Source organism: Anolis carolinensis, chromosome X (assembly GCF_035594765.1).
Source record: "Anolis carolinensis isolate JA03-04 chromosome X, rAnoCar3.1.pri, whole genome shotgun sequence".
In the NCBI taxonomy this organism is placed as follows: Eukaryota; Metazoa; Chordata; class Lepidosauria; order Squamata; family Dactyloidae; genus Anolis; species Anolis carolinensis.
The window spans coordinates 51,628-76,289 of record NC_085847.1 but is presented as its reverse complement, the minus strand read 5'-3'; the positions used below and the strand labels follow the sequence as shown (position 1 = coordinate 76,289).

General features: G+C 43.9%; 3 protein-coding genes across 3 annotated transcripts; 2 read left to right on the top strand and 1 right to left on the bottom strand.

The window, feature by feature from the left end:
- Positions 1-1,625: 1,625 nt before the first annotated feature.
- usp30 (ubiquitin specific peptidase 30) lies at positions 1,626-16,913 on the top strand. The gene is made up of 12 exons (XM_062958445.1): positions 1,626-1,703; positions 3,428-3,531; positions 4,616-4,783; positions 6,258-6,361; positions 6,537-6,684; positions 9,878-9,963; positions 10,046-10,105; positions 11,916-12,002; positions 12,298-12,363; positions 13,621-13,762; positions 13,979-14,060; positions 15,292-16,913. The coding sequence occupies exons 2-12, from the start codon at positions 3,432-3,434 to the stop codon at positions 15,506-15,508; spliced, it is 1,260 nt and encodes a 419-aa protein (XP_062814515.1). The 5' UTR covers positions 1,626-1,703; positions 3,428-3,431; the 3' UTR covers positions 15,509-16,913.
- Positions 16,914-18,670: 1,757 nt separating this feature from the next.
- LOC100563379 (galactosylceramide sulfotransferase-like) lies at positions 18,671-20,457 on the bottom strand. Its single transcript, XM_062958698.1, has 2 exons — positions 20,255-20,457; positions 18,671-19,845 (listed from the first exon to the last, which is right to left on the bottom strand). Exons 1-2 carry the CDS (start codon positions 20,455-20,457, stop codon positions 18,672-18,674), a joined length of 1,377 nt encoding a protein of 458 aa, XP_062814768.1. The 3' UTR covers position 18,671.
- A 1,682-nt stretch (positions 20,458-22,139) lies between these two features.
- LOC134292898 (galactosylceramide sulfotransferase-like) lies at positions 22,140-23,838 on the top strand. Its single transcript, XM_062958545.1, is given in 2 exon segments — positions 22,140-22,256; positions 22,684-23,838. Coding segments are annotated over 2 exon segments (1,233 nt in total). The 5' UTR covers positions 22,140-22,142; the 3' UTR covers positions 23,803-23,838.
- Positions 23,839-24,662: the final 824 nt, after the last annotated feature.

The window sequence follows — 24,662 nt, the reverse complement described above, 5'->3', positions numbered from 1 at the left end:
GTGTCCAATAATAATATAATATTATAATTGAAATAATATATTATTATTATTATTATTATTATTATTATTATAGAATCTTAGATATTATATGATTATACAACACTATATAATATATTTTATTATAGTATTCTTCTTCTTCTTCTTCTTCTTATTATTATTATTATAGAATCTTAGATATTATATGATTATACAACACTATATATTATATTATTATAGTATTATTATTATTATCATTATTATTATTATAGAATCCTAGATATTATATCATTATACAACACTATATATTATATTATTATAGTATTCTTATTATATTATTATTATTATAGAATCCTGGATATGATATCATTATACAACACTATATAATATAATATATTATTATAGTATTCTTCTTCTTATTATTATTATAGAATCCTAGATATTATATTATTATACAACACTATATAATCTATTATATTATTATAGTGTTCTTCTTCTTATTATTATTATTGTTATTATAGAATCCTAGATATTATATGATTATAAACTATATATTATATTATATTATTATTATTATTATTATAGAATCCTAGATATTATATGATTATAAACTATATATTATATTATATTATATTATTATTATTATAGAATCCTAGATATTATATGATTATAAACTATATATTATATTATATTATTATTATTATAGAATCCTAGATATTATATGATTATAAACTATATATTATATTATATTATATTATTATTATTATAGAATCCTAGATATTATATGATTATAAACTATATATTATATTATATTATTATTATTATAGAATCCTAGATATTATATGATTATAAACTATATATTATATTATATTATATTATTATTATTATAGAATCCTAGATATTATATGATTATAAACTATATATTATATTATATTATTATTATTATTATTATAGAATCCTAGATATTATATGATTATAAACTATATATTATATTATATTATTATTATTATAGAATCCTAGATATTATATGATTATAAACTATATATTATATTATATTATATTATTATTATTATAGAATCCTAGATATTATATGATTATAAACTATATATTATATTATATTATTATTATTATAGAATCCTAGATATTATATGATTATAAACTATATATTATATTATATTATATTATTATTATTATAGAATCCTAGATATTATATGATTATAAACTATATATTATATTATATTATTATTATTATTATAGAATCCTAGATATTATATGATTATACAGCACTATATATTATTATAGTATTCTTTTTCTTCTTCTTCTTCTTCTTCTTCTTTTTATTATAGAATCCTAGATATTATATGATTACACAACCCTATATATTATATTATTATATTATATTACTATGTTATTATTATATGTTTTTATAGAATGGTATTATATTATTATCATAGAATCCTACATTGTAATATATCATTGCTACAATACTACGTAAAGGCGGAACTTTAAGTGCGAGGCGCACGTTGCAGGACGGGCGCCATTCAGAGAGGACCCCTTAGCAACGCAGGCAAAGGGAGAGAAGGGGCGGGGCCGGGTTGCTAGGGCGCCGCTCCGCCCTCTCTGATTGGCTGTTCGCGCTGGTGCGGCGGCTTTTCCCTTCCCCCGGCGGCCGCGGCTGTTTTGGTTCCGCCCTCCAAAGGCGAAGGCCGGAAGAGAAGACGCGCCAGGTTAGGCCTCATGGCTGATTTATTATTATTATTATTATTATTATTATTATTATTATTATTATTATTATTATTATTATTATTATTAACCCCGATATACTTCTTCAGTACTTTAAAGTGTGTTATATTTGGGCAAGTTTGCTCTGAGTGGGGTTGAGTGTGCACTCTGATTTTTTTCAGGGGAAATCTAGACAATCCAGACAGGTGTCAGGTTCGTGATGTCATGATCTCCGATCTTTGACATCTCCGGACACAGAGCAAGCGCTGACAAAGAACAGATGCCAGCCACAAAACCTCAATGACCCTCTGGTATGTGAGAGCCCCTATATAAATGGGCTACAGAGAAGATTCTGGGATTCTGTACAAATTGTGAGGTTCTCTTCTCCCCGTTGTGCTGTGGGTCAGTCTTCCACCAGAAGAAAGCACCAAGACACACGCTGGTAAGATTCCAAAAGGTTTTATTGTACAGAATCCCAGAATCTTCTCTGTAGCCCATGTATATAGGGGCTCTCACATACCAGAGGGTCATTGAGGTTTTATGGATTGTGAGGTTCTCTTCATCCAGTTGTGCTGTGGGTCAGTCTTCCCCAGAAGAAAGCACCAAGACACATGCTGGTAAGATTCCAAAAGGTTTTATTGTACAGAATCCCAGAATCTTCTCTGTAGCCCATGTATATAGGGGCTCTCACATACCAGAGGGTCATTGAGGTTTTATGGATTGTGAGGTTCTCTTCATCCAGTTGTGCTGTGGGTCAGTCTTCCCCAGAAGAAAGCACCAAGACACACGCTGGTAAGATTCCAAAAGGTTTTATTGTACAGAATCCCAGAATCTTCTCTGTAGCCCATGTATATAGGGGCTCTCACATACCAGAGGGTCATTGAGGTTTTATGGATTGTGAGGTTCTCTTCATCCAGTTGTGCTGTGGGTCAGTCTTCCACCAGAAGAAAGCACCAAGACACACGCTGGTAAGATTCCAAAAGGTTTTATTGTACAGAATCCCAGAATATTCTCTGTAGCCCATGTATATAGGGGCTCTCACATACCAGAGGGTCATTGAGGTTTTATGGATTGTGAGGTTCTCTTCATCCAGTTGTGCTGTGGGTCAGTCTTCCACCAGAAGAAAGCACCAAGACACACGCTGGTAAGATTCCAAAAGGTTTTATTGTACAGAATCCCATAATCTTCTCTGTAGCCCATTTATATAGGGGCTCTCACATACCAGAGGGTAATTGAGGTTTTATGGATTGTGAGGTTCTCTTCATCCAGTTGTGCTGTGGGTCAGTCTTCCCCAGAAGAAAGCACCAAGACACACGCTGGTAAGATTCCAAAAGGTTTTATTGTACAGAATCCCAGAATCTTCTCTGTAGCCCATTTATATAGGGGCTCTCACATACCAGAGGGTAATTGATTTTTTATAGCTGGCCTGTTTTATGGCTGGCATCTGTTCTTTGTCAGCCAACTGGAGATGTCAAGGATTGGAGATCATGACATCCAGTCAATCCAGACAGGACAACTAAACCCCACTTGCCTTGCTTCCAACACACGGCAGTGGGCTCCAGAAGGCCTTGACAGCGCCCCCGGGAACAATGCGCCACCAGTGGCTGCTTCATTGGCCTTGGCAGTGGACTGGCTCTGTCTGGGTCCGCCATTCATGGGGGTGGGAGCCAATCGGTGAGGATGATGATGATGATGACGTTTTCCTCTTCCTCGTCTTGCTTCTGCCCAGGGGGATGCCGGGCTGGGCGCTGCTGGGAGGAGTGGCGGCCGCTCTCCTTGCCGGCCTCTACGTCCTGTGGGGCCCCACTGCCGAGAGGAAGAAGCGCCAGAGCGGTAAGAGAACTAGACTCCCACTCCCAGCATGCCCCTCTGTCGGGTCCTCTTCTCCCAGTTGTGCTGTGGGTCAGTCTTCCACCAGAAAAAGCACCAAGCCACGCTAGTAGATTCCAACACGTTTTACTGTACAGAATACCAGAATCTTCTCTTTGGCCCATTCATATAGGGGCTCTCACATACCAGAGGGTGACTGAGGTTTTATGGATTGTTAGGTTCTCTTCTCTTAGTTGTGCTTTGGGTCAGTCTTCCACCAGAAAAAGCACCAAGACACACGCTGGTAGATTCCAACACGTTTTACTGTACAGAATACCAGAACCTTCTCTTTGGCCCACTTATATAGGGGCTCTCACATACCAGAGGGTCATTGAGGTTTTACAGCTGGCCCGTTTTATGGCTTGCTCTGTGTCCGGAGATGTCAAAGATTGGAGATCATGACATCACGCCCCCTCCAAAGACAGTCCTCCCCCCCTTGTATGGGTTTTGAGCGTGAAACCTGTTGATGAGTGTGGGTGCATTTATGTCAGAATCCCTGACCCATTCTGATTCACTGGGAGGAAAATGCTTCCACCTGACGAAATACTGGAGGGTGTTTTTCCTGACTCTGGAGTCTAATATTTCCCCCTCCTCATAGTGTTGGTTGCCCCCTTTCATGATGGGTGGGGGTGCCATTGGGAGCTCTCGGGAGCTGGTTTGAGGAGACTGAAGTGGAAAACTGGGCGAATCATTCTGTAGGATTGGCGGAGTTTGAGTTCTGCGATGACTTCATTTACTAGTCTTTTGACCGTGAAGGGGCCAATGCATTGGTATGTGAGAGCCCCTATATAAATGGGCCAAAGAGAAGGTTCTGGGATTCTGTACAATAAAACCTGTTGGAATCTACCAGCGTGTGTCTTGGTGCGTTTTCTGGTGGAAGACTGACCCACAGCACAACTGGGAGAAGAGAACCCGACAATTTGTACAGAATACCAGAACCTTCTCCTTGGCCCATTTATATAGGGGCTCTCACATACCAGAGGGTCATTGAGGTTTTGTGGCTGGCCCGTTTTATGGCTGGCATCTGTCCTGTCTCTCTCTGCCGCAGGGCTGGTGCCCGGCCTGCTCAACCTGGGCAACACCTGCTTCCTGAACGCCCTGCTCCAAGGCCTGGCCGCATGCCCCGCCTTCCTCCAATGGCTGCAAGGCCACGCCCCCGGACACGCCCACGACCGGACACGCCCACTCTCGGACGCCTTGCTCCGCCTCCTCCAAGGTACGCGGGAAATACATCGGAAGAAATAAAATTATGTGGCATTGTATTATTATACCTTATTATATTATTGTGACATATTATTATACCATTATGCCGGGCACAGCTAGTATATAATATAACTAGCTGTGCCCGGCCACGCGTTGCTGTGTCTGAGTCTGGTGGTGTTGGTCAGTCTACATTAGGTTGTATTTATGCTGTGACCTTCTTTATACTCACATTAGTCGTAGTATTTGAAGTCTGTTACCTTCTTCAATTTTTGTGTTGATTGATAATTGCTTGAGATCCCTGTTGTCTTTGGTTTGTTGTTAATTGTAATGTCTGATTCTGCTGAGTGCGGTTTATATTTTTATTGTGGTACAATAGTCCTTTTTTTGTTTTGCCTGTGTAGGTGTTTATTATTATTGTTGTTGTAGTGGTCATGAAGGTTGGATAAGTTAGATGCTACTGTATTGCTTTTTGGAGGCCCAGTGTAGCACTGACTGGCCTCTCAGCCTCAGTGCCTGGCTGTTTCTTGCCTGTGATGGTGTTGATTCTTATTGTTGTTGTTGTTGTCATTGTTATTATTGTAATTGTTTTTTTGGAGGCCAAGTGTGAATGTAGGGATTGGGGAGGTGGATGAGTTGTGTTGTCAAATTTGGTATTTGTTATAGTCACAATGCGTTGTTGTGAGTTTTGTGGGTCCGGATTGTGGTTTTGTGGTGTAGTTGTGTTGTTACAACCGGGAGAAAAGGCTTTTGTGTTGTGTTGTCAAGTTTTGTATTTCTGGGGCGTTTAGTTGTGCACCAAGTTTCGTATTTCTGGAGCGTTTAGTTGTGTTGTTATAGTCAAGATGCATTGTTGTGAGTTTTGTGGGTCCGGATTGTGGTTTTGTGGTGTGGTTGTGTTGTTACAACCGGGAGGCAAGGCTTTTGCGTTGTGTTGCCAAGTTTTATATTTCTGGGGTGTTTAGTTGTGTGCCAAGTTTCGTATTTCTGGGGCGTTTAGTTGTGTTGTTATAGTCACGATGCGTTGTTGTGAGTTTTATGGGTCCGGATTGTGGTTTTGTGGTGTGGTTGTGTTGTTACAACCTGGAGGGAAGGCTTTTGCGTTGTGTTGCCAAGTTTCGTATTTCTGGGGCGTTTAGTTGTGTTGTTATAGTCACGATGCGTTGTTGTGAGTTTTGTGGGTCCTGTGTGGTTTTGTGGTGTGGTTGTGTTGTTACAACTGGGAGGCAAGGCTTTTGCATTGTGTTGCCAAGTTTTGTATTTCTGGGGCGTTTAGTTGTGTTGTTATCGCATGATGCGTTGTTGTGAGTGTTGTGGGTCTGGATTGTGGTTTTGTGGTGTGGTTGTGTTGTTGTAACCTGGAGGCAAGCCTTTTGCATTGTGTTGCCAAATTTCGTATTTCTGGGATGTTTAGTTTTGTTGTTATAGTCACTGCGCAAACAACTTTATCATTTTATATATATAGATTTATTATCTTTATTATCCTTAAGCTCTGTCGGGCGCAGAGGCCACGGAGGAGTCCCTGCTAGACGCCAGCGGCTTGTTGGAGGCCCTGCGGAGCCACCGCTGGAACATCTCCTCCTTCGAAGAGCAGGTGGGATGTATAGTACGGGGCACTTGAGCCCATCTAAAGCTCAAGTTTGGGGGGAAACAATGAGGCGGGTATGCTGATGAGCCTTGTCTCGAATCTGGGACTTTGGTTGCGTGAGCGTCGATGCTCGCCAGGCAGGACCCTCCTTACCTACTAATCCGAATTACGACTCCGTTAGGACGCCCACGAGCTCTTCCACATCCTGACGGCCTCGTTGGAAGACGAGCGGGATTCTCGCCCCCGTCCCCGTGTGGCGCCCCTCTTTGACCTCCAGGCCCTGCAGGAGCCCCAAACGCCCCCCAAGCAGATCCTCTGCAGGACGCAAGGTAAACATTGATCTAATGTACGTTTGTAGGACCGAGTAAACAACCAAACCACTGGACCAAATCACACCAAATTTGGCCACAAAAGACATAGACATCCAATGTATGTCTTTCAATAAAAAAACTTAAAAGTTTGATCCCAATTCAGAAAAAAAACAAACCCCAAAAGTAATAACTACACATGCGCAGATGTGAGAAGATGGGCATGTTTTGGGTAAATCTGTTGTCGGGGAAAGAGGCAGGGATTCTATTTATTTTTTTATCTATTTAAACATTTATATCCCGCCCTTCTCACCTCGAAGGGGACTCAGAGTGGCTTACAAATTATATGTACAATCTATATATATATATAATATATATATAATATATATAAAACTAGCTGTGCTCAGCCATGCGTTGCTGTGGCGAAGTATAGTGGTATGGGAAATAAAGTATTGAGGAATTGGTGGTAGTCAAGGTAAAAGGTAAACGTTTTCCCATGACATTAAATCCAGTCATGTCTGACTAAGTGGGCGGAGCTTAGCCTTCTAACTGGCAGCAATTGGATAAAAACAATTATTCCTCTCCCTCTAATTAGGACTTTATTTTTATTTTCTTTTTGTTGTATGAACATAGAGGCATGGATGAGGGGTTGTGCTGCCAAGTTTAGTGTTTGTGGGATGAGTAGTTTTGTTGTTTTGTCCGGTGCCGTGATTCCATTACCCTTTTATATATATAGATGTAATGTGCGTTTTTCCCATGGAGTAAACAACAAAACCACTGGACCACACCACACCAAATTTGTCCACAAAAGACATAGCCATCCAATGTATGTCTTTCAATAAAAAAACTTAAAAGTTTGGTCCAAATTCAGAAAAAAACTCCAAACCCCAAAAGTAATAACCACACATGCGCAGATGTGAGAAGATGGGCATGTTTCGGGTAAATCTTTCAAACAAAAAAACCTAGAAAAATAAAGACCAAATTAGAGGACGAGGAAGAGCCGTTTTCAACCCTGGCTGCCGGTCAGAAAGGTAGGCCTTTAGGCCCCGCCCCTTTCGTATCCTAGCAACCTCCTCAGCCACAATGGCACCCGGGGGGACAGGCAGGGTTCACTTAGGCCTCTTCCACACTGCCTATAAAATACAGATTCTCTGATTTGAACTGCTATATTGTACTCATATATAAATTAATAACAAAATGATAATAGATAATATATTATTGAAACAATATAATGAAACAATAATATACAAAATATAACAACGATAAAATTATAATAATAGTAATTGTATGATAATAATAGCAATACAATAATATATATGTACGTATAATAAAATGATCGTACTAGGATAATAATAATAATAATAATAATAATAATAATAATAATAATAGATAATAACTAGCTGTGCCCGGCCACGCGTTGCTGTGTCTGAGTCTGGTGGTGTTGGTCAGTCTACATTAGGTTGTATTGATGCTGTGACCTCCACCCTTCTTTATACTCACATTAGTCGTAGTATTTGAAGTCTGTGACCTTCTTCAATTTTTGTGTTGATTGATAATTGCTTGAGATCCCTGTTGTCTTTGGTTTGTTGTTAATCGTGACGTCTGATTCTGCTGAGTGCGGATTATATTTTTATTGTGGTACAATCGTCTTTTTTTTGTTTTGCCTGTGTAGGGGTTTATTATTATTGTTGTTGTTGTGGTCATGAAGGTTGGATAAGTTAGAGGCTACTGTATTGTTTTTTGGAGGCCCAGTTTAGCACTGACTGGCCTCTCAGCCTCAGTGCCTGGCTGTTTCTTGCCTGTGATGGTGTTGATTCTTGTTGTTGTTGTTGTTGTCATTGTTATTATTGTACTTGTTTTTTTGGAGGCCAAGTGTGAATGTAGGGATTGGGGAGGTGGATGAGTTGTGTTGTCAAATTTTGTATTTGTTATAGTCACAATGCGTTGTTGTAAGTATTGTGGGTCCGGATTGTGGTTTTGTGGTGTGGTTGTGTTGTTACAACTGAGAGGCAAGGCTTTTGTGTTGTGTTGTCAAGTTTTGTATTTCTGGGGCGTTTAGTTGTGTTGTTATAGTCACTATGCATTGTTGTGAGTTTTGTGCGTCCGGATTGTGGTTTTGTGTTGTGGTTGTGTTCTTACAACTGGGAGGCAAGGCTTTTGCGTTGTGTTGTCAAATTTTGTATTTCTGGGGCGTTTAGTTGTGTTATAGTCATGATGCGTTGTTGTGAGTTTTGTGGGTACAGATTGTGGTTTTGTGGTGTGGTTATGTTGTTATAACCAGGAGAAAAGGCTTTTGTGTTGTGTTGTCAAGTTTTGTATTTCTGGGGCGTTTAGTTGTGTGCCAAGTTTCGTATTTCTGGGGCGTTTAGTTGTGTTGTTATAGTCACGATGCATTGTTGTGAGTTTTGTGGGTCCAGATTGTGGTTTTGTGGTGTGGCTGTGTTGTTACAACTGGGAGGCAAGGCTTTTGCGTTGTGTTATTAAGTTTTATATTTCTGGGGCGTTTAGTTGTGTGCCAAGTTTTGTATTTCTGGGGCGTTTAGTTGTGTTGTTATAGTCACGATGCATTGTTGTGAGTTTTGTGGGTCCAGATTGTGGTTTTGTGGTGTGGCTGTGTTGTTACAACTGGGAGGCAAGGCTTTTGCGTTGTGTTATTAAGTTTTATATTTCTGGGGCGTTTAGTTGTGTGCCAAATTTTGTATTTCTGGGGCGTTTAGTTGTGTTGTTATAGTCACGATGCGTTGTTGTGAGTTTTATGGGTCTGGATTGTGGTTTTGTGGTGTGGTTGTGTTGTTACAACCTGGAGGGAAGGCTTTTGCGTTGTGTTGCCAAGTTTCGTATTTCTGGGGCGTTTAGTTGTGTTGTTATAGTCACGATGCACTGTTGTGAGTTTTGTGGGTCCTGTGTGGTTTTGTGGTGTGGTTGTGTTGTTACAACTGGGAGGCAAGGCTTTTGCATTGTGTTGCCGTTTCGTATTTCTGGGGCGTTTAGTTGTGTTGTTATAATCACGATGCGTTGTTGTGAGTTTTATGGGTCTGGATTGTGGTTTTGTGGTGTGGTTGTGTTGTTGTAACCTGGAGGCAAGCCTTTTGCATTGTGTTGCCAAATTTTGTATTTCTGGGATGTTTAGTTTTGTTGTTATAGTCACTGCGCAAACAACTTTATCATTTTATATATATAGATAACAAGCCCTGCCTTTGGGGTTTTCCAGCAGGTTCCCCGCAGGCTTCCTGGCGGCGGCAGCACCCTTTCCATGGCCGGTTGGCCAGCAACATGGTCTGCAAGCGCTGCGGGCATCAGGTATGGAAGTCAATGGCACCATTCGATCCCTCCCGGCAGAGGGCCAGCCTCTTGTTCCTCACCGTCTCGTTCTCCCTTCCAGAGTCCGCTCAGGTACGACACCTTTGACAGCCTCTCCCTCAGCATCCCGGCCACCGTATGGGTAAGCTTATTATCATTATTATTATTATTATATTATTATATTATTATTATTATTATTATTATTATTATTATTATTATTATTATTAAATAACATTGAAGTGTTTGTTCTGTTTTGATTTGTTTTGTTTTCATTGTTTTTTATAGCATAAAATATGTTATTTATTCTATATTAATATATATATATATATATAATAAAATATTATATTATTATTATTACTATACAATATATATATATACACACACACATGTAGATACAACACCTAGAATAAAATATTATATTATTATTATTACTATACCAAATATATATATACACACACACATGTAGATACAACACCTAGAATAAAATATTATATTATTATTATTACTATACCAAATATATATATACACACACACATGTAGATACAACACCTAGAATAAAATATTATATTATTATTATTACTATACCATATATATATATACACACACACACACATGTAGATACAACACCTAGAATAAAATATTATATTATTATTACTATACCATATATATATATACACACACACATGTAGATACAACACCTAGAATAAAATATTATATTATTATTATTACTATACCATATATATATACACACACACACATGTAGATACAACACCTAGAATAAAATATTATATTATTATTATTATACCATATATATATACACACACACACACACATGTAGATACAACACCTAGAATAAAATATTATATTATTATTTGTATTATTACTACTATACTATAAAATATTCTATATATATATATATATATATATATATATATATAATAAAATAAAATATTATATTATTATTGGTATTATTACTACTATACTATAAAATATTCTATATATATATATATATATAAAATAAAATATTATATTATTATTGGTATTATTACTATACTATATAAATATAATATCTAGAATAAAATATATTATTGGCATTATTAGTACTATACTATATAAATATTATATATATAATATATTATTATTGGTATTATTATTACTATACTATATAAATATTATATAGATGATATCCAGAATAAAATGTAATATTACTGGTGTTGTTATTACTATACTATAAAATATTATATATAATATCTAGAATAAAATATATTATTGGCATTATTAGTACTATACTATATAAATATTATATATATAATATATTATTATTGGTATTATTATTACTATACTATATAAATATTATATATATAATATCCAGAATAAAATGTAATATTGCTGGTGTTGTTATTACTATACTATAAAATGTTATATATAATATCTAGAATAAAATATATTATTGGCATTATTAGTACTATACTATATAAATATTATATATATATATATATATAATATCTAGAATAAAATGTAATATTACTGGTGTTATTACTATACTATTATATATATATATATATATATATATATATATATATATATATTATCTAGAATAAAAGATTATATTACTGATGTTATTACTATACTATATAAATATTATATATATATATATATATATATATATATATATATATATATATATCTAGAATACAATATATATATATAATTATATAGTATAGTAATAATAATACCCATATATTGTATTCTAGATATTATATATATATATATATATATATATATATATATATATAATATTTATATAGTATAGTAATAACATCAGTAATATAATCTTTTATTCTAGATATTATATATATATATATATATATATATATATATATATATATATATATATATATATAATATGTATAATAAGTTATTACATTATTATTGGTGTATTATTCTTGCAGGGTGGCCCGGTGACGCTGGAGCAATGCCTCCGCCACTTTGTCTCCTCCGAGTCGGTCTCGGGTGTCGAGTGCGAGTCCTGCAACAAGGTCTTTTGCTCATTATTATTATTATTATTATTATTAGTATTATTATTACCTACGTTTTTGACTTTTTGATTTAATTAAAATAATTAGAAAAGAAAGACTTTCATGGCTGGAATCGCTGGGTGGGTGTGAGTTGTCTGGCCCTGTCCCAGAAGCACTCTCTCCTGACGTTTCGCCCACATCTATGGCAGGCATATGATTCTGTGGCTTTTTCCATTTTTAAATTATTATTATTATTATTATTATTATTATTATTATTATTATTATTATTATTATTATTATTATTATTCTCTTGCAGGTCGGAGGGCCAGGGAAGGAGGAAGGCGGGCGCAGCACTTTTGTGAAGCAGCTCCGGCTGGGAAAGGCAAGCAAGGATCGATCTATTAATATTAAACATTATTATTAAATATTAATATTGAATTATATTAAATAGTATTATTAAAATGATCACTGACATATTATGAAATGTTATTAACAGTATTGGTATTATTGGATAAATATTGAATTATATTAAATAGTATGATTAAAATCATCGTTGACTGATATTATTAAATGTTATTAATAGTATTGAATATGATTACTGAATATTACTAGTTAATACTATAACTTAATAATTGTATATAATTATATGCTAATTATATGATATAATATATACATATATATAGAAATATGTAATTTAATAATGATTAAATATTGTTGAATTATATTATTGAATTTTATTAAATTTATTAATGTATTATTATTACTGTATTATTTTGTTATTGAATTTCATTAATAATTTATTATTTCACAATTGTATTTCATTATTTATTATTTCGTTGAATTTCATTATTTATTATTTTATTATTGAATTTCAGCCATTTATTATTTCGCTATTGAATTTCGTTATTTATTTGTTATATCATAATCAAATTTCATTATTAATTTATTATTATTGAATTTCATTATGAATTTTTTATTTCATTATTCAATGTCTTTACTAATTTGTTATTTTATTATTGATTTTCATTATTATTTCATTGTTGAATTTCATTATTGATTTATTATTTCATAATCAAATTCATTCGTTTATTATTTTATTGATTACTATTTCATAGTTTATTCTTCCATAATCGAATTTCATTATGAATTTGTTATTCCGTAATTGAATTTTGTTATTAATTATTATTGAATTTCATTATGAATTTATTATTATTGAATTTCATTATGAATTTATTATTTCCCTATTGAATTTGATTACTAATTTATTATTTTATTACAGTGGAGTTCCGGTTATTCGACATAAACGGGCGGGCCAAATGTCGAATAACCGGATCTGACGGATAATAGGGAGGCCCTATTATCCAGCAAGCTGGTTGAAGGAAGCGCCCTGTTTGTGTTGCTAGGTAGATAGCAAGCTACCTAGCAACGCGCAGGAGAGCTTCTGCCCCGCCTTTTGGGAGGCGCCTGTGCGTGTTGCTAGGTAGATAGCAAGCTACCTAGCAACACACACAGGGCCCTGGGACGTCGGATAATACGGAGTGTCGGTTCACCGGAAGTCGGTCAACCAGAACTCTACGGTATTGAGTCTTATGATGATATATCCTGAAGACGATGAAGGGCCGTTGTGTTCCCGGTGCAGCTCCCGGGGTGCCTGTGCCTCCACCTGCAGCGGCTGAGCTGGTCCGGGCGGGGGGGCCGTGCCCTCAAGCGCCAGGAGCGCGTCCTCTTCGGGGAGACCCTCGCCCTACGACCCTTCCGACACACACCCCACCGACACGCAGGTAGGACGAGGAGGAGCCCTTCGCCAGGCTTTGTTTACATCCCGCTCTCTCCCCCTTTCATTACCTCCCCTCTTAAAGCAATACATTTATCTATTCATGTTCTCTGCTTTCTGCCGGGGCTGACGGTGGGTGCTCACCCCGACCCGGGCTTGAACTGGCAACCTTTTGATCGGCAGGAGCATTATTACATTATTATTATTATTATTATTATTACAGAAGCTGATCCGCCATTGGACGGCAAGGCCGCTTTGGCCAACGGCGCCTGCCCCGCCCCTCCCTCCGCCCTACCTGACCACAGGTGAGTCCATCCAGGGGTCAATCGAGGGGTCCATTGAGGGCAATCGAAGGTCAAGGGAGGGGTCGGTCAAGGGGTTGAGTGATGGCCCTTCGAGAAGCTCACTCAAGAGGTTGATTGATGGGTCCATCGAGGGCGATCAAAGGCCGACCGAGGGGTCAGCAGAGAGGTCAGTCATTAAGGTCCGTTGAGAGGTTGATTGAGAATCAATCAAGGGCAATTGAAGGCCAACGGAGGAGTCCATTAAGGGGTTGAATTGAGGTCAATCGAGGGGTCCGTTGAGGGAAAACGAAGGTCAAGGGAGAGGTCCATCAAGGGGTTGATTCTGGGTCAGTTGAGCAGGTCAGTCAAGAGGTTGATTGTGGGTCCATCAAGAGCAATTGTAGGTCAATTGAGGGGTTGATTGAGAGTCAATTGAGAGGCCAACTGGAAAGATCAATTGAGAGTTTGATTGAGGGGTCCATTGAGAGGTTCATCAAGAATCAATCGAGGGGTCAACAGAGGAGTCCATTGAGGGGTTGATTGAGGGTCAATTGAGGGGTTGATTCTGGGTCAGTCGAAGGTCAATTAAGGGGCCAAATGACAAGGTCTGTTGAGAGGTTGGGGGTCAATCAAGGGATCATTTGAAAGGCCAGTTGAGAAGTTGGTTGAGGGTCCATTGAGGGGTCCATCAAGAATCAATTGAGTCCATTGCAGGCAATCAAGGGCCATCAGGGACAATCAAGTTGAGGGTTCCATTGAAGGTCCATCGAGAATCAATTGAGGAGTCCATCAAGGGCAAATTAAGGTCAACTGAGGGCCCACCAAGTGGTCAATTGAGAAGTTAATTGAGGGCCAGCTGAGGGGTCCATTGAGGGGTTGGTTGAAGCTCAACTGAGGGGTCCACCAAGGGGTTTATTCAGGGTCAATTGAGGTCAGTTGAGAGGGTGATCTGGGGTCAACCAGTTGGCAATCAAAGGTCAATGAGGGTGAACTGAGAGGTCCATTTAGGGCAATCAAAGGTCAACTGAAGAGTCAATTGAGGGGTTGATTCGGGGTCACTTGAGAGGCCAATTGAGAAGGTCAGCCAAGAGGTGACCTTCTTATGAGCCTGTTGATCTGGTCTTCCCTGTTTCCTGCATCTCCACCTTCTACAAAATGTAGAGTCCATTGGGAATCAACTGGGGGGCCCATTGAGGGGCCTTGCTTTGGGGGACTCCAACTCCCATCATCCTCATCCTCCTCCCTCTCGCAGCTCCGGGTCCTGCAGCTACCGCTTGATGGCAGTGGTGGTGCACCACGGGGACATGCACTCGGGGCACTTTGTGACCTTCCGCCGCTCCCCGACCTCCCCCCACTGGCTCTGGGCCTCGGACGACGTGGTGCGGAGGAGCTCCTTGCAGGAAGTCCTGGCCTCCAGCGCCTACCTCCTCTTCTACGAACGCATCCAGGACACAACGACAACGACCTGAGGCCTCCCTCCGACTCACACGCTCCTCCTCCCGCAAGAGGGACCGACCGGGACAGAGTCCGGAGTCTTTGAAGAAGCGCCCCCCACTTTCCGGGCACCTTCGATCCTCCTCTAAGTGCCTTGACCTCTGCCGTCCGTCGAGAAGGTCAATCAATCGAGGGTTGATCTGGGGCAATCAAGAGACAATTGACATTTTATGTGAGGACAATTGAGAGAGTCAATTGCAAATCAGTCGAGGGCCAATTGGGAAAATTAGTGGAGAAGGTCGAGAGGTCAAAAGCCAATCGAGGGGCTGATTCAGGGTCGATCGAGGGGTCAGTCGAGAGGTTGAATCAGGGTCCGTCAAGAATCAACAAGGTCAGTTGAGAGGTTGACTGAAGGCCAATCAAAGGGTCCATTGAGGTCCATCAAAGGTCAACTGAAGGGTTCATCAAGGGGTTGGTTCAGGGTCCATCTAGGGGTTGACTCGGGGTCAGTTGAGGGGTCCGTCGAGGGCCAATAGACAAGGCCCGTTGAGAGGTTGATTGGGGGCCAATTGAAGGGTTGATTGAGGGTAATTAAAAGGTCAACAGAAGCATCCATCGAGGGGTTAGTTCAGGGTTCATCAAGGAGTCAATTGAGAATCAGTTGAGGGCCAATTGAGGGGTCCATCTAGGGGTCGATTCAGGGTTATTTGGGTTCATTGTGGGCCAATCATGGTTGAGGTTGATTCGGGGTCCATTGAGAGAGTGAATCGAGGGGTTGATTCAGGATCCATCAAGGGCCAATTGAGGGGTCAATTGAGAATCAGTTGAGGGCCAATTGGGGGGTCCATCGAAGGTCAACTGAGGGGTCAATTCAGGGTCAATTCAGGGGTCCATTGATGGCCAATCAACAAGGTCAGTTGAGAGGTTGATTGAGGATCAATTGAGGGGTCAATCAAGAATCATTTGATTTTGTCGAAGGTCAACTGAAGGGCTTATCAAGGGATCGGTTCAGGGTTCATTGAGGGCCAATCGAGGGGTCGGTTGAAAAGTCCATCAAAGGTCAACTGAGGGGTCAATTGAGGGCAGTTGGGTAGGTTGAGAGTTTGATTGCGGGTCCATTGTGGGGGTCAATCAAGAATTAATCGAGGGGTCAATTAAGGAGGCCATTGAACTCGACTGAGGGGTTCATCGGAGAGGGTCCATTGTGGTGGTCCATCGTCCCCTTCTAGTAGAACGCTCTCGTATTATTAATACAAATATACATCCTTTTCATATATCATATATATATCTCCTTTATTATGAATACAGGTAATGAATTAATCAAGGGGTCAATCAAGGAGGCCATTGGGAGGATTGTCAAGGATTTCAACGCAGAGGGTCCATCACGGTGGTCCCCCGTCCCCTCTTGTATTATTAATACAAATATACATTATTTTCATATATCATGTCTCCTTTATTATGAATATAGGTAATGATTTGTTTTGGCTCAAGTCTCTGGAGAGTGGGCTCACAGGCCAAGGTGGCTGCTGCCACAGATGTCTCGGAAAGTCAGGTTGACCCGGGGGCCCGCGACCCCCCTGAGGACCCCCGGGCAAAATTATTGTTTCCTTTGCGTCTGCAGCGGAGAGTTAAGGCTGCAGGCACGTCAAGTGCACTTGTTTGGCTCCGTGCATGTTCAGACAATCAGCAAACTAGCTACAGACTACCTAGGTAATTGTCAAGTGTAAGCAAACAGTATTTTGGCAACCCCCCCCCAAACCAATCACTGAAAAATAAAAGGTAGATTCTTCCCCAGTCTCCAACAAACCTCAACCTCTGAGGATGCCCACCATAAATGTGAAATGTCAGGAGAGAATGCCTCTGGAACATGGCCCCTTCCCTTCTTGGCTGAGCGCTCTGAGCGGAGCGCCGAGGGTCTTGGCGCTGAACTGCGATGTGGGGAGGCACCCTCGCAACCCTCCCTGGGCACTCCAGGCCCCGGCACCTCAACGGCGTCCCTAGCGGATTTTGTGCCACCTGCAGTTGCTTACCCGATTTCAGGCCTGGGCACAGTAGCTTTGGTTGCCTTAGTGGATGACCTCTGCAGGGAACTGGACAGGGGGAGCGAGACCCTGTTGGTTCTCTTGGACATCTCAGTGGCTTTCGATGCCATCAACCATGGTATCTCCCTAGGTCAGCTCTCGGGGATGGGTCTTGGGGGCACCGCTTTGGGGGCATTCCTTCCTGGAGGGCCGTTCCCAGTAACGCTCCCAGAAACGCACACGGTAATGCCCCCGGAAATGCACCCAGTAACACACCAGGAAGCTCCCTCGTAACACACCCGGAAAGGCTGCCAGAAAGGCACACAGTAACACCCCTGGAAAAGCACCCGGTAACACACCTGGAAAGGCACCCAGTAACACACCCGGAAGTGCCCCCCATAACACACCTGGAAACACCCCCAGAAAGACACCCCGGAAAGGCACACAGTAACACCACCGGAAAGGCACCCGGAAACGCCCCTGGAAAAGCACCTGGTAACACCCCCTGAAAGGCACCCAGTAACACACCAGGAAGCACCCCCCATGACACACCCGGAAACGCCCCCAGAAAGGCACCCGGAAACACCCCCAGAAAGGCACCCGGAAACGCCTCCGGAAGGGCACCTGGTAACGCACCCGGAAACACACCCAGAAAGGCACCCAGAAAAGCCCCTGATAATGCCCCCAGAAACACACTCGATAACGCACTTGTTCTCAACCCAAACTGGGAAAAGGCCTCTCTTGGGATTACATCTCCCGGACCACCGTCCTTCGGGGAGTTGTTTCCCCAGAGAAGCAGCAAATTTTCCACACTTGAAGCGAAGTACTGTATCATTTGGGGCTTAGGCATTAACAACACATTGGGGGGGATATCACATTGAGAAGTCCACCTACAAGGAGGACAGACAGACAAACAGTTACGGCTCATCCGTTTCCTAGTGTCTGTGTCAATAAGCTCACACGGGGGCTTTTGCCGAGGCGATGGTGAGATCTTTTCTTTCTCGGGCTGCTCGATCTAGTTGCCTGTCGATGCGGTCTGGCGTTGAAGCCGGTCGGCACGCTCTCGGGTGGCCCGATGACAACATGGCTGACCCCTCAAAAATAAAAGGAAGGATCAAAGGAAGGGAAGGGGAATTGGAAAGATAAGTGGGTCAGGGAGAGGGGCCGGCACCCACGCCTACCACTTGAGGAAATCCCGCACTCGGCTCCAGAGCTTGGTGATCCACAGGTTGACTCCTAAGTCCGTCAGGTACTGGATCTCGGGGGTCACCATCTTGCGGCACAGCTTGCGGTGCTTCTTGTGGATGCGCTTCTTGAGGTTGTAGCCCAGGATGGACTTCTTGCCCAGGGGCTGCCAGGGCTGCATGGCGGACTCCTGGATGGCGTTGGCGTCCACGGGGCGGCCCCCGTCGATGCAGATGCGGGTCATCTTCTCGTTCTCCTCCTGGAGGCGGGCCACGTCCTCGGCCATGCGCTCCCTCCCGTAGGCCTCCACCTTGCGCCAGAACGTGGCGTTGAAGTGCCGGTAGAGCTTGGCGTCAATGAGGTTCCAGGCGGTGGCCTTCTGGTAGAGCTCGCCCGTCAAGCGGGAGACGGCGGAGTCCTTCCGGGCGTTGAGCTTGAAGTAGAGGACGTCCTCCAGCTCCCAGCAGAGCAAGTCCTTGAGGAGCACCAGGGACTCGTCAAAGTACTCCAGGAGCATGACCAAGTGGAAGCGCCGGTCGATCTCTTGGATGGACTGCTCCACCCGAGGGCTGCTGGGGTTCAGGGTGTTGTCGTAGCCCAGGTCAAAGAAGAGCAGGTTCTGCAGGTAGTGGGCGTTGAAGCCGTTGGGGTCGTAGTAGCGCCAGGGGTCCCGCAGGAACTCGGCCAGCTTGTCCTCCCCGGAGAGCTTCCAGGTCAAGGGAATGATGCGCCCAAAGTAGTGGAAGGAGGACTCAAAGAGGTACGCCGGGTCCCGCAGCACCGTCACAAAGGTGGCGCCGGCCGGCAGCAGCTTGCGCACCTCCTCGTACTGGAAGCGCATGTGGTTGCAGATGATGTTGAAGCACATGCCCGGGCGGTAGTCCCGCACCTGGCGGCGCTCAAAGAAGGACGGGTAGTGGAAGTTCGTGTGGCCGTTGGGGAAGGCAAACTTGAGGCGGTGCTTCTCCCCAAAGCGGAGGAGGATGTTGAGGATGGTGCTGCTGGCCGTCTTGTGGGTCTTCATGAACATGATGTCCCGCTTGGGGAGGCACCTGTGGCCCGAGAGGCTGGCGTTGGAAGACGGGGCACGGAAGGAAGAGCAAGCCGAGGGGATGGGCGTCCTGGAAAAGAAAGGCCGAGGGTCAAGGGTTAGGATGCTCCGGCTCCTGTCCCAAAACTATCCCTTCCAAGCATTGAATGCTCACTAGGACTATCCTGTGGTCAAATGAGACGAGGTGAAAATAGATGAGTTGAAATGCAATGACACCCATCTCCTAGTGAGGAGGTGTAGGACTTTCCTAGTTCTCCAACCCAGCACTCTTCACAAAGGGAACTCCAGGGACTGCAAGGGGCATCTAGTCTAACCCCTCTACTCTTTGAGGAACTGCATTGAGGAGGCCCTTACTGTCTGAAGAACCACGTCCCAATACCAGCTGCCCACATTTTGCAGTGAGGCAGTTCACGCCGATCAGGGAGACCCTTCTGCGGCAAGGATGCCCGAACTCTCCTTCCAAAGGGAGAGACCTCCCCTCTGTCCCCCTCCCCCAAGTGTGGATGCAGGGCCAGCTCACTCACTCGGTCGTGCTGGCTTGCAAGGGCGAGAGGGCGTAGGAGTAGAGCAGCAGCATGAGGCTGGTCAGGAGGGTGCCCAGCGCCAGGCCCTTGCCCATGGAGCGCCCGCTCTTCATCACCTGCAGCCGGAGGAGTCCGGGGGGAAAGACCGTCAGCATTAGACTCAGGAAGGGTGGAGGGCGGGCCTTCCGGCACACTGTGTCCATGCTTCTCTTCCCACCCTTCTCTTCGCATCCTCTCCCAGAGGGTGAGCCCTCGGTCACGGGGTGGGGAGGCTTCCAAAAATACTACTCCCCTTGGGGAGACAGGGCGGAATACAAATACAGTTGTATTATGTTATAATCCACCTTAGGGAGGATTCCTGCAAACAGTAGCAAACACTGAGTTCCATAATACAGGACGGTAAACATAGTCAAATAGCAAGCCAACCGGTTCCCAAGAGAAGTCAATAGGGATGGGCGGAAATACCATAAATCTCGGTTTTCGTAATAAAATCGTATTTATTCCTACTTGCGGATGTGGTCCCGACGAGGGCTATCTAACCCGCGATTTTGAACACTTATAGATAATTTTTGTAATTTTTTCAAAATTGTATCGGTAATAAATAAAGCCATTTTTTTAACGCAACCAAACTTGTTTTGGAGGGAAGAGCAGCCTAGCAGGGGGTTGCCTCCCTGACCAATCGGAGTGCACGTTCCTGTGAGGGGAGGGGCTTGTACGTCCTGAGTGGGGTTGTGTAGTACTACAAGACCCATCATCGCTCCAGAATCCCAGCCCTCGGTGGCTGGCAGCACATTGCACATTGCGGCAGCACAGTGTCCACCAATTTCACAGAGTTTCAGCCACAAAAACAAAGTTTCCCAAGTAGAATGAGAACTTTCAAAGTAAAGATAACCCAATGAAACAGGAAACAAGAATTTCAAAGCAGGAATAGATTTCTGCAATTATTAGAAAATGTTTTCTTATATAAGCTATGAAAAATCACCAAAAATCAGAGGATAAAGGAAACATTCTATAATTTGGTGAGCTAGCAGAGTTGAATGTGTTCTACCACTGTGCCAAATTTGACCAGGATAGCTCAAAAAGTGAGGGCGGGAGAGTCTTGTAAAATCCCCCCTCCCCGGTGCTGTTTTTCGCAATTGCGCATGCACGTCTGGCATTAACGAAGTAATTCCGAATATTCTGAATTTTTGGAAACTTCTGAAATTTTTGGCTCAAAAATAGGAAATGACTTTAGAAATGAAGCGCCAGCGCCCCCTACTTTGGAAGCGAGTATTGGACCTTTTTTTTCATGGATCGCACATGCCGAGAAGCCAACATTGGAGACCAACTTCTAACCCCCAAATTAGATAACATCACCTATCACCTAACATAACATCACCTCAAAGCATCCAAGACGTTAAGCACCTATTTATTTGATTAAAAAATAATGATTACAATGATGATGCAACCAAAAAAATCACAGAGCCAACGAAGCTGACCAAACCCGAACCAGCAGAGCCAAATAAATAGATGATTAAGGTCTTGGATGCTTTTAGGTGATGTTATGTTAGGTGAAAGGTGATGTTATTATCTAATTTGGGGGTTATAAGTTGGCTTCTCTTGGAAACCGGTTGGTTTACTCTTTGAATATGTTTATAATCCTGTATTATGGCATTCAGTGTTTGCCATTGTTGTTGGAATCCTCCCTAACGTGGATTATTGGTTTTGGAAGCCTCCCCACCCCGTGACCGAGGGCTCACCCTCTGGGAGAGGATGTGAGAAGAAGGGTGGGAAGAGAAGCATGGACAGAGTGTGCCGGAAGGCCCGCCCTCCACCCTTCCTGAGTCCAATGCTGACGGTCTTTCCCCCCGGACTCCTCCGGCTGCAGGTGATGAAGAGCGGGCGCTCCATGGGCAAGGGCCTGGCGCTGGGCACCCTCCTGACCAGCCTCATGCTGCTGCTCTACTCCTACGCCCTCTCGCCCTTGCAAGCCAGCACGACCGAGTGAGTGAGCTGGCCCTGCATCCACACTTGGGGGAGGGGGACGGAGGGGAGGTCTCTCCCTTTGGAAGGAGAGTTCGGGCATCCTTGCCGCAGAAGGGTCTCCCTGATCGGCGTGAACTGCCTCACTGCAAAATGTGGGCGGCTGGTATTGGGACGTGGTTCTTCAGACAGTAAGGGCCTCCTCAATGCAGTTCCTCAAAGAGTAGAGGGGTTAGACTAGATGTCCCTTGCAGTTCCCTTTGTGAAGAGTGCTGGGTTGGAGAACTAGGAAAGTCCTACACCTCCTCACTAGGAGATGGGTGTCATTGCATTTCAACTCATCTATTTTCACCTCGTCTAATTTGACCACAGGATAGTCCTAGTGAGCATTCAATGCTTGGAAGGGATAGTTTTGGGACAGGAGCCGGAGCATCCTAACCCTTGACCCTTGGCCTTTCTTTTCCAGGACGCCCATCCCCTCGGCTTGCTCTGCCCCGTCTTCCAACGCCAGCCTCTCGGGCCACAGGTGCCTCCCCAAGCGGGACATCATGTTCATGAAGACCCACAAGACGGCCAGCAGCACCATCCTCAACATCCTCCTCCGCTTTGGGGAGAAGCACCGCCTCAAGTTTGCCTTCCCCAACGGCCGCAACGACTTCTACTACCCGTCCTTCTTTGAGCGCAGCCAGGTGCGGGACTACCGCCCGGGCATGTGCTTCAACATCATCTGCAACCACATGCGCTTCCAGTACGAGGAGGTGCGCAAGCTGCTGCCGGCCGGCGCCACCTTTGTGACGGTGCTGCGGGACCCGGCGTACCTCCTTGAGTCCTCCTTCCACTACTTTGGGCGCATCATTCCCTTGACCTGGAAGCTCTCCGGGGAGGACAAGCTGGCCGAGTTCCTGCGGGACCCCTGGCGCTACTACGACCCCAACGGCTTCAACGCCCACTACCTGCAGAACCTGCTCTTCTTTGACCTGGGCTACGACAACACCCTGAACCCCAGCAGCCCTCGGGTGGAGCAGTCCATCCAAGAGATCGACCGGCGCTTCCACTTGGTCATGCTCCTGGAGTACTTTGACGAGTCCCTGGTGCTCCTCAAGGACTTGCTCTGCTGGGAGCTGGAGGACGTCCTCTACTTCAAGCTCAACGCCCGGAAGGACTCCGCCGTCTCCCGCTTGACGGGCGAGCTCTACCAGAAGGCCACCGCCTGGAACCTCATTGACGCCAAGCTCTACCGGCACTTCAACGCCACGTTCTGGCGCAAGGTGGAGGCCTACGGGAGGGAGCGCATGGCCGAGGACGTGGCCCGCCTCCAGGAGGAGAACGAGAAGATGACCCGCATCTGCATCGACGGGGGCCGCCCCGTGGACGCCAACGCCATCCAGGAGTCCGCCATGCAGCCCTGGCAGCCCCTGGGCAAGAAGTCCATCCTGGGCTACAACCTCAAGAAGCGCATCCACAAGAAGCACCGCAAGCTGTGCCGCAAGATGGTGACCCCCGAGATCCAGTACCTGACGGACTTAGGAGTCAACCTGTGGATCACCAAGCTCTGGAGCCGAGTGCGGGATTTCCTCAAGTGGTAGGCGTGGGTGCCAGCCCCTCCACCTGACCCTTCCAAAGGCATTTCTGGGTGCCGTTCCGGAGGCGCTTCCGGGTGCTGTTCTGAAGGCGTTTCCAGGTGCCTTTCTGGGGGCATTACCGGGGGTGTTTCCTGGTGTGTTACTGGGTGCCTTTCCGGCGGCATTACCGGGTGCCTTTCTAGGTGCCTTGGCAAGGGCGTTTCCAGGTGCCTATCGGGGTGTGTTTCCGGAGGCGTTTCCGGGTGCCCTTTCGGAGGCTTTTCCCAGTGCCTTTCCGAGGGCGTTTCCGGGTGTCCTTCCGAGGGCATTTCTGGGTGCCTATCTGGGTGCCTTTCCGGGTGCCTTTCCAGGTGCCTTTCTGAGGGCGTTTCCAGGTGTCTATTGGGGTGCATTTCCGGGTGCCCTTCTGGAGGCATTTCCGGGTGCCTTTCTGAGGGCGTTTCCAGGTGCCCTTCCAGAGGAGTTTTCGGGTGCCTTTCCGAGAGTGTTTCCAAGTGCCTATTGGGGTGCGTTTCCGGGTGCCCTTCCGGAAGCATTTCCAGGTGCCTTTCCCCAGAAGGGAGTACTTCCTGGTGTGTTACTGGGTGCCTTTCCGGGGGCATTACCATGTGCATTTCCAGAAGCGTTCCAGGGTGCCGTTCCAGGTGTGTTTCCTGAGGCTTTACCGGGTGCCTTTCTGGGTGTGTTTCTGCGGGTGTTTCTGGGTGTGTTACCAGGGGCTTTTCCAGGGGCGTTTCTGGGGGCCTTTCCAGGTGCATTACAGGAGGTGCTTCCTGGTGTGTTACTGGGTGCCTTTCCAGGTGCCTTTCGGGGGGACATTTCCGGGTACCTTTCCAGGGGCCATCGAGGGTCATTTGAGGGGT

What these genes read in the sequence shown, in the direction of transcription:
- usp30 (XM_062958445.1), top strand. Translation starts at nt 3,432, where the DNA reads ATGCCGGGCTGGGCGCTGCTGGGAGGAGTGGCGGCCGCTCTCCTTGCC. An exon ending in GAGGAAGAAGCGCCAGAGCG is followed by an intron (nt 3,532 to 4,615) that starts GTAAGAGAACTA and finishes TCTCTGCCGCAG; the next exon opens with GGCTGGTGCCCGGCCTGCTC. An exon ending in GCAAGCGCTGCGGGCATCAG is followed by an intron (nt 9,964 to 10,045) that starts GTATGGAAGTCA and finishes TCTCCCTTCCAG; the next exon opens with AGTCCGCTCAGGTACGACAC.
- LOC100563379 (XM_062958698.1), bottom strand. Translation starts at nt 20,457, where the DNA reads ATGGACACAGTGTGCCGGAAGGCCCGCCCTCCACCCTTCCTGAGTCTA. An exon ending in TTGCAAGCCAGCACGACCGA is followed by an intron (nt 19,846 to 20,254) that starts GTGAGTGAGCTG and finishes GTTTTGGGACAG; the next exon opens with GAGCCGGAGCATCCTAACCC.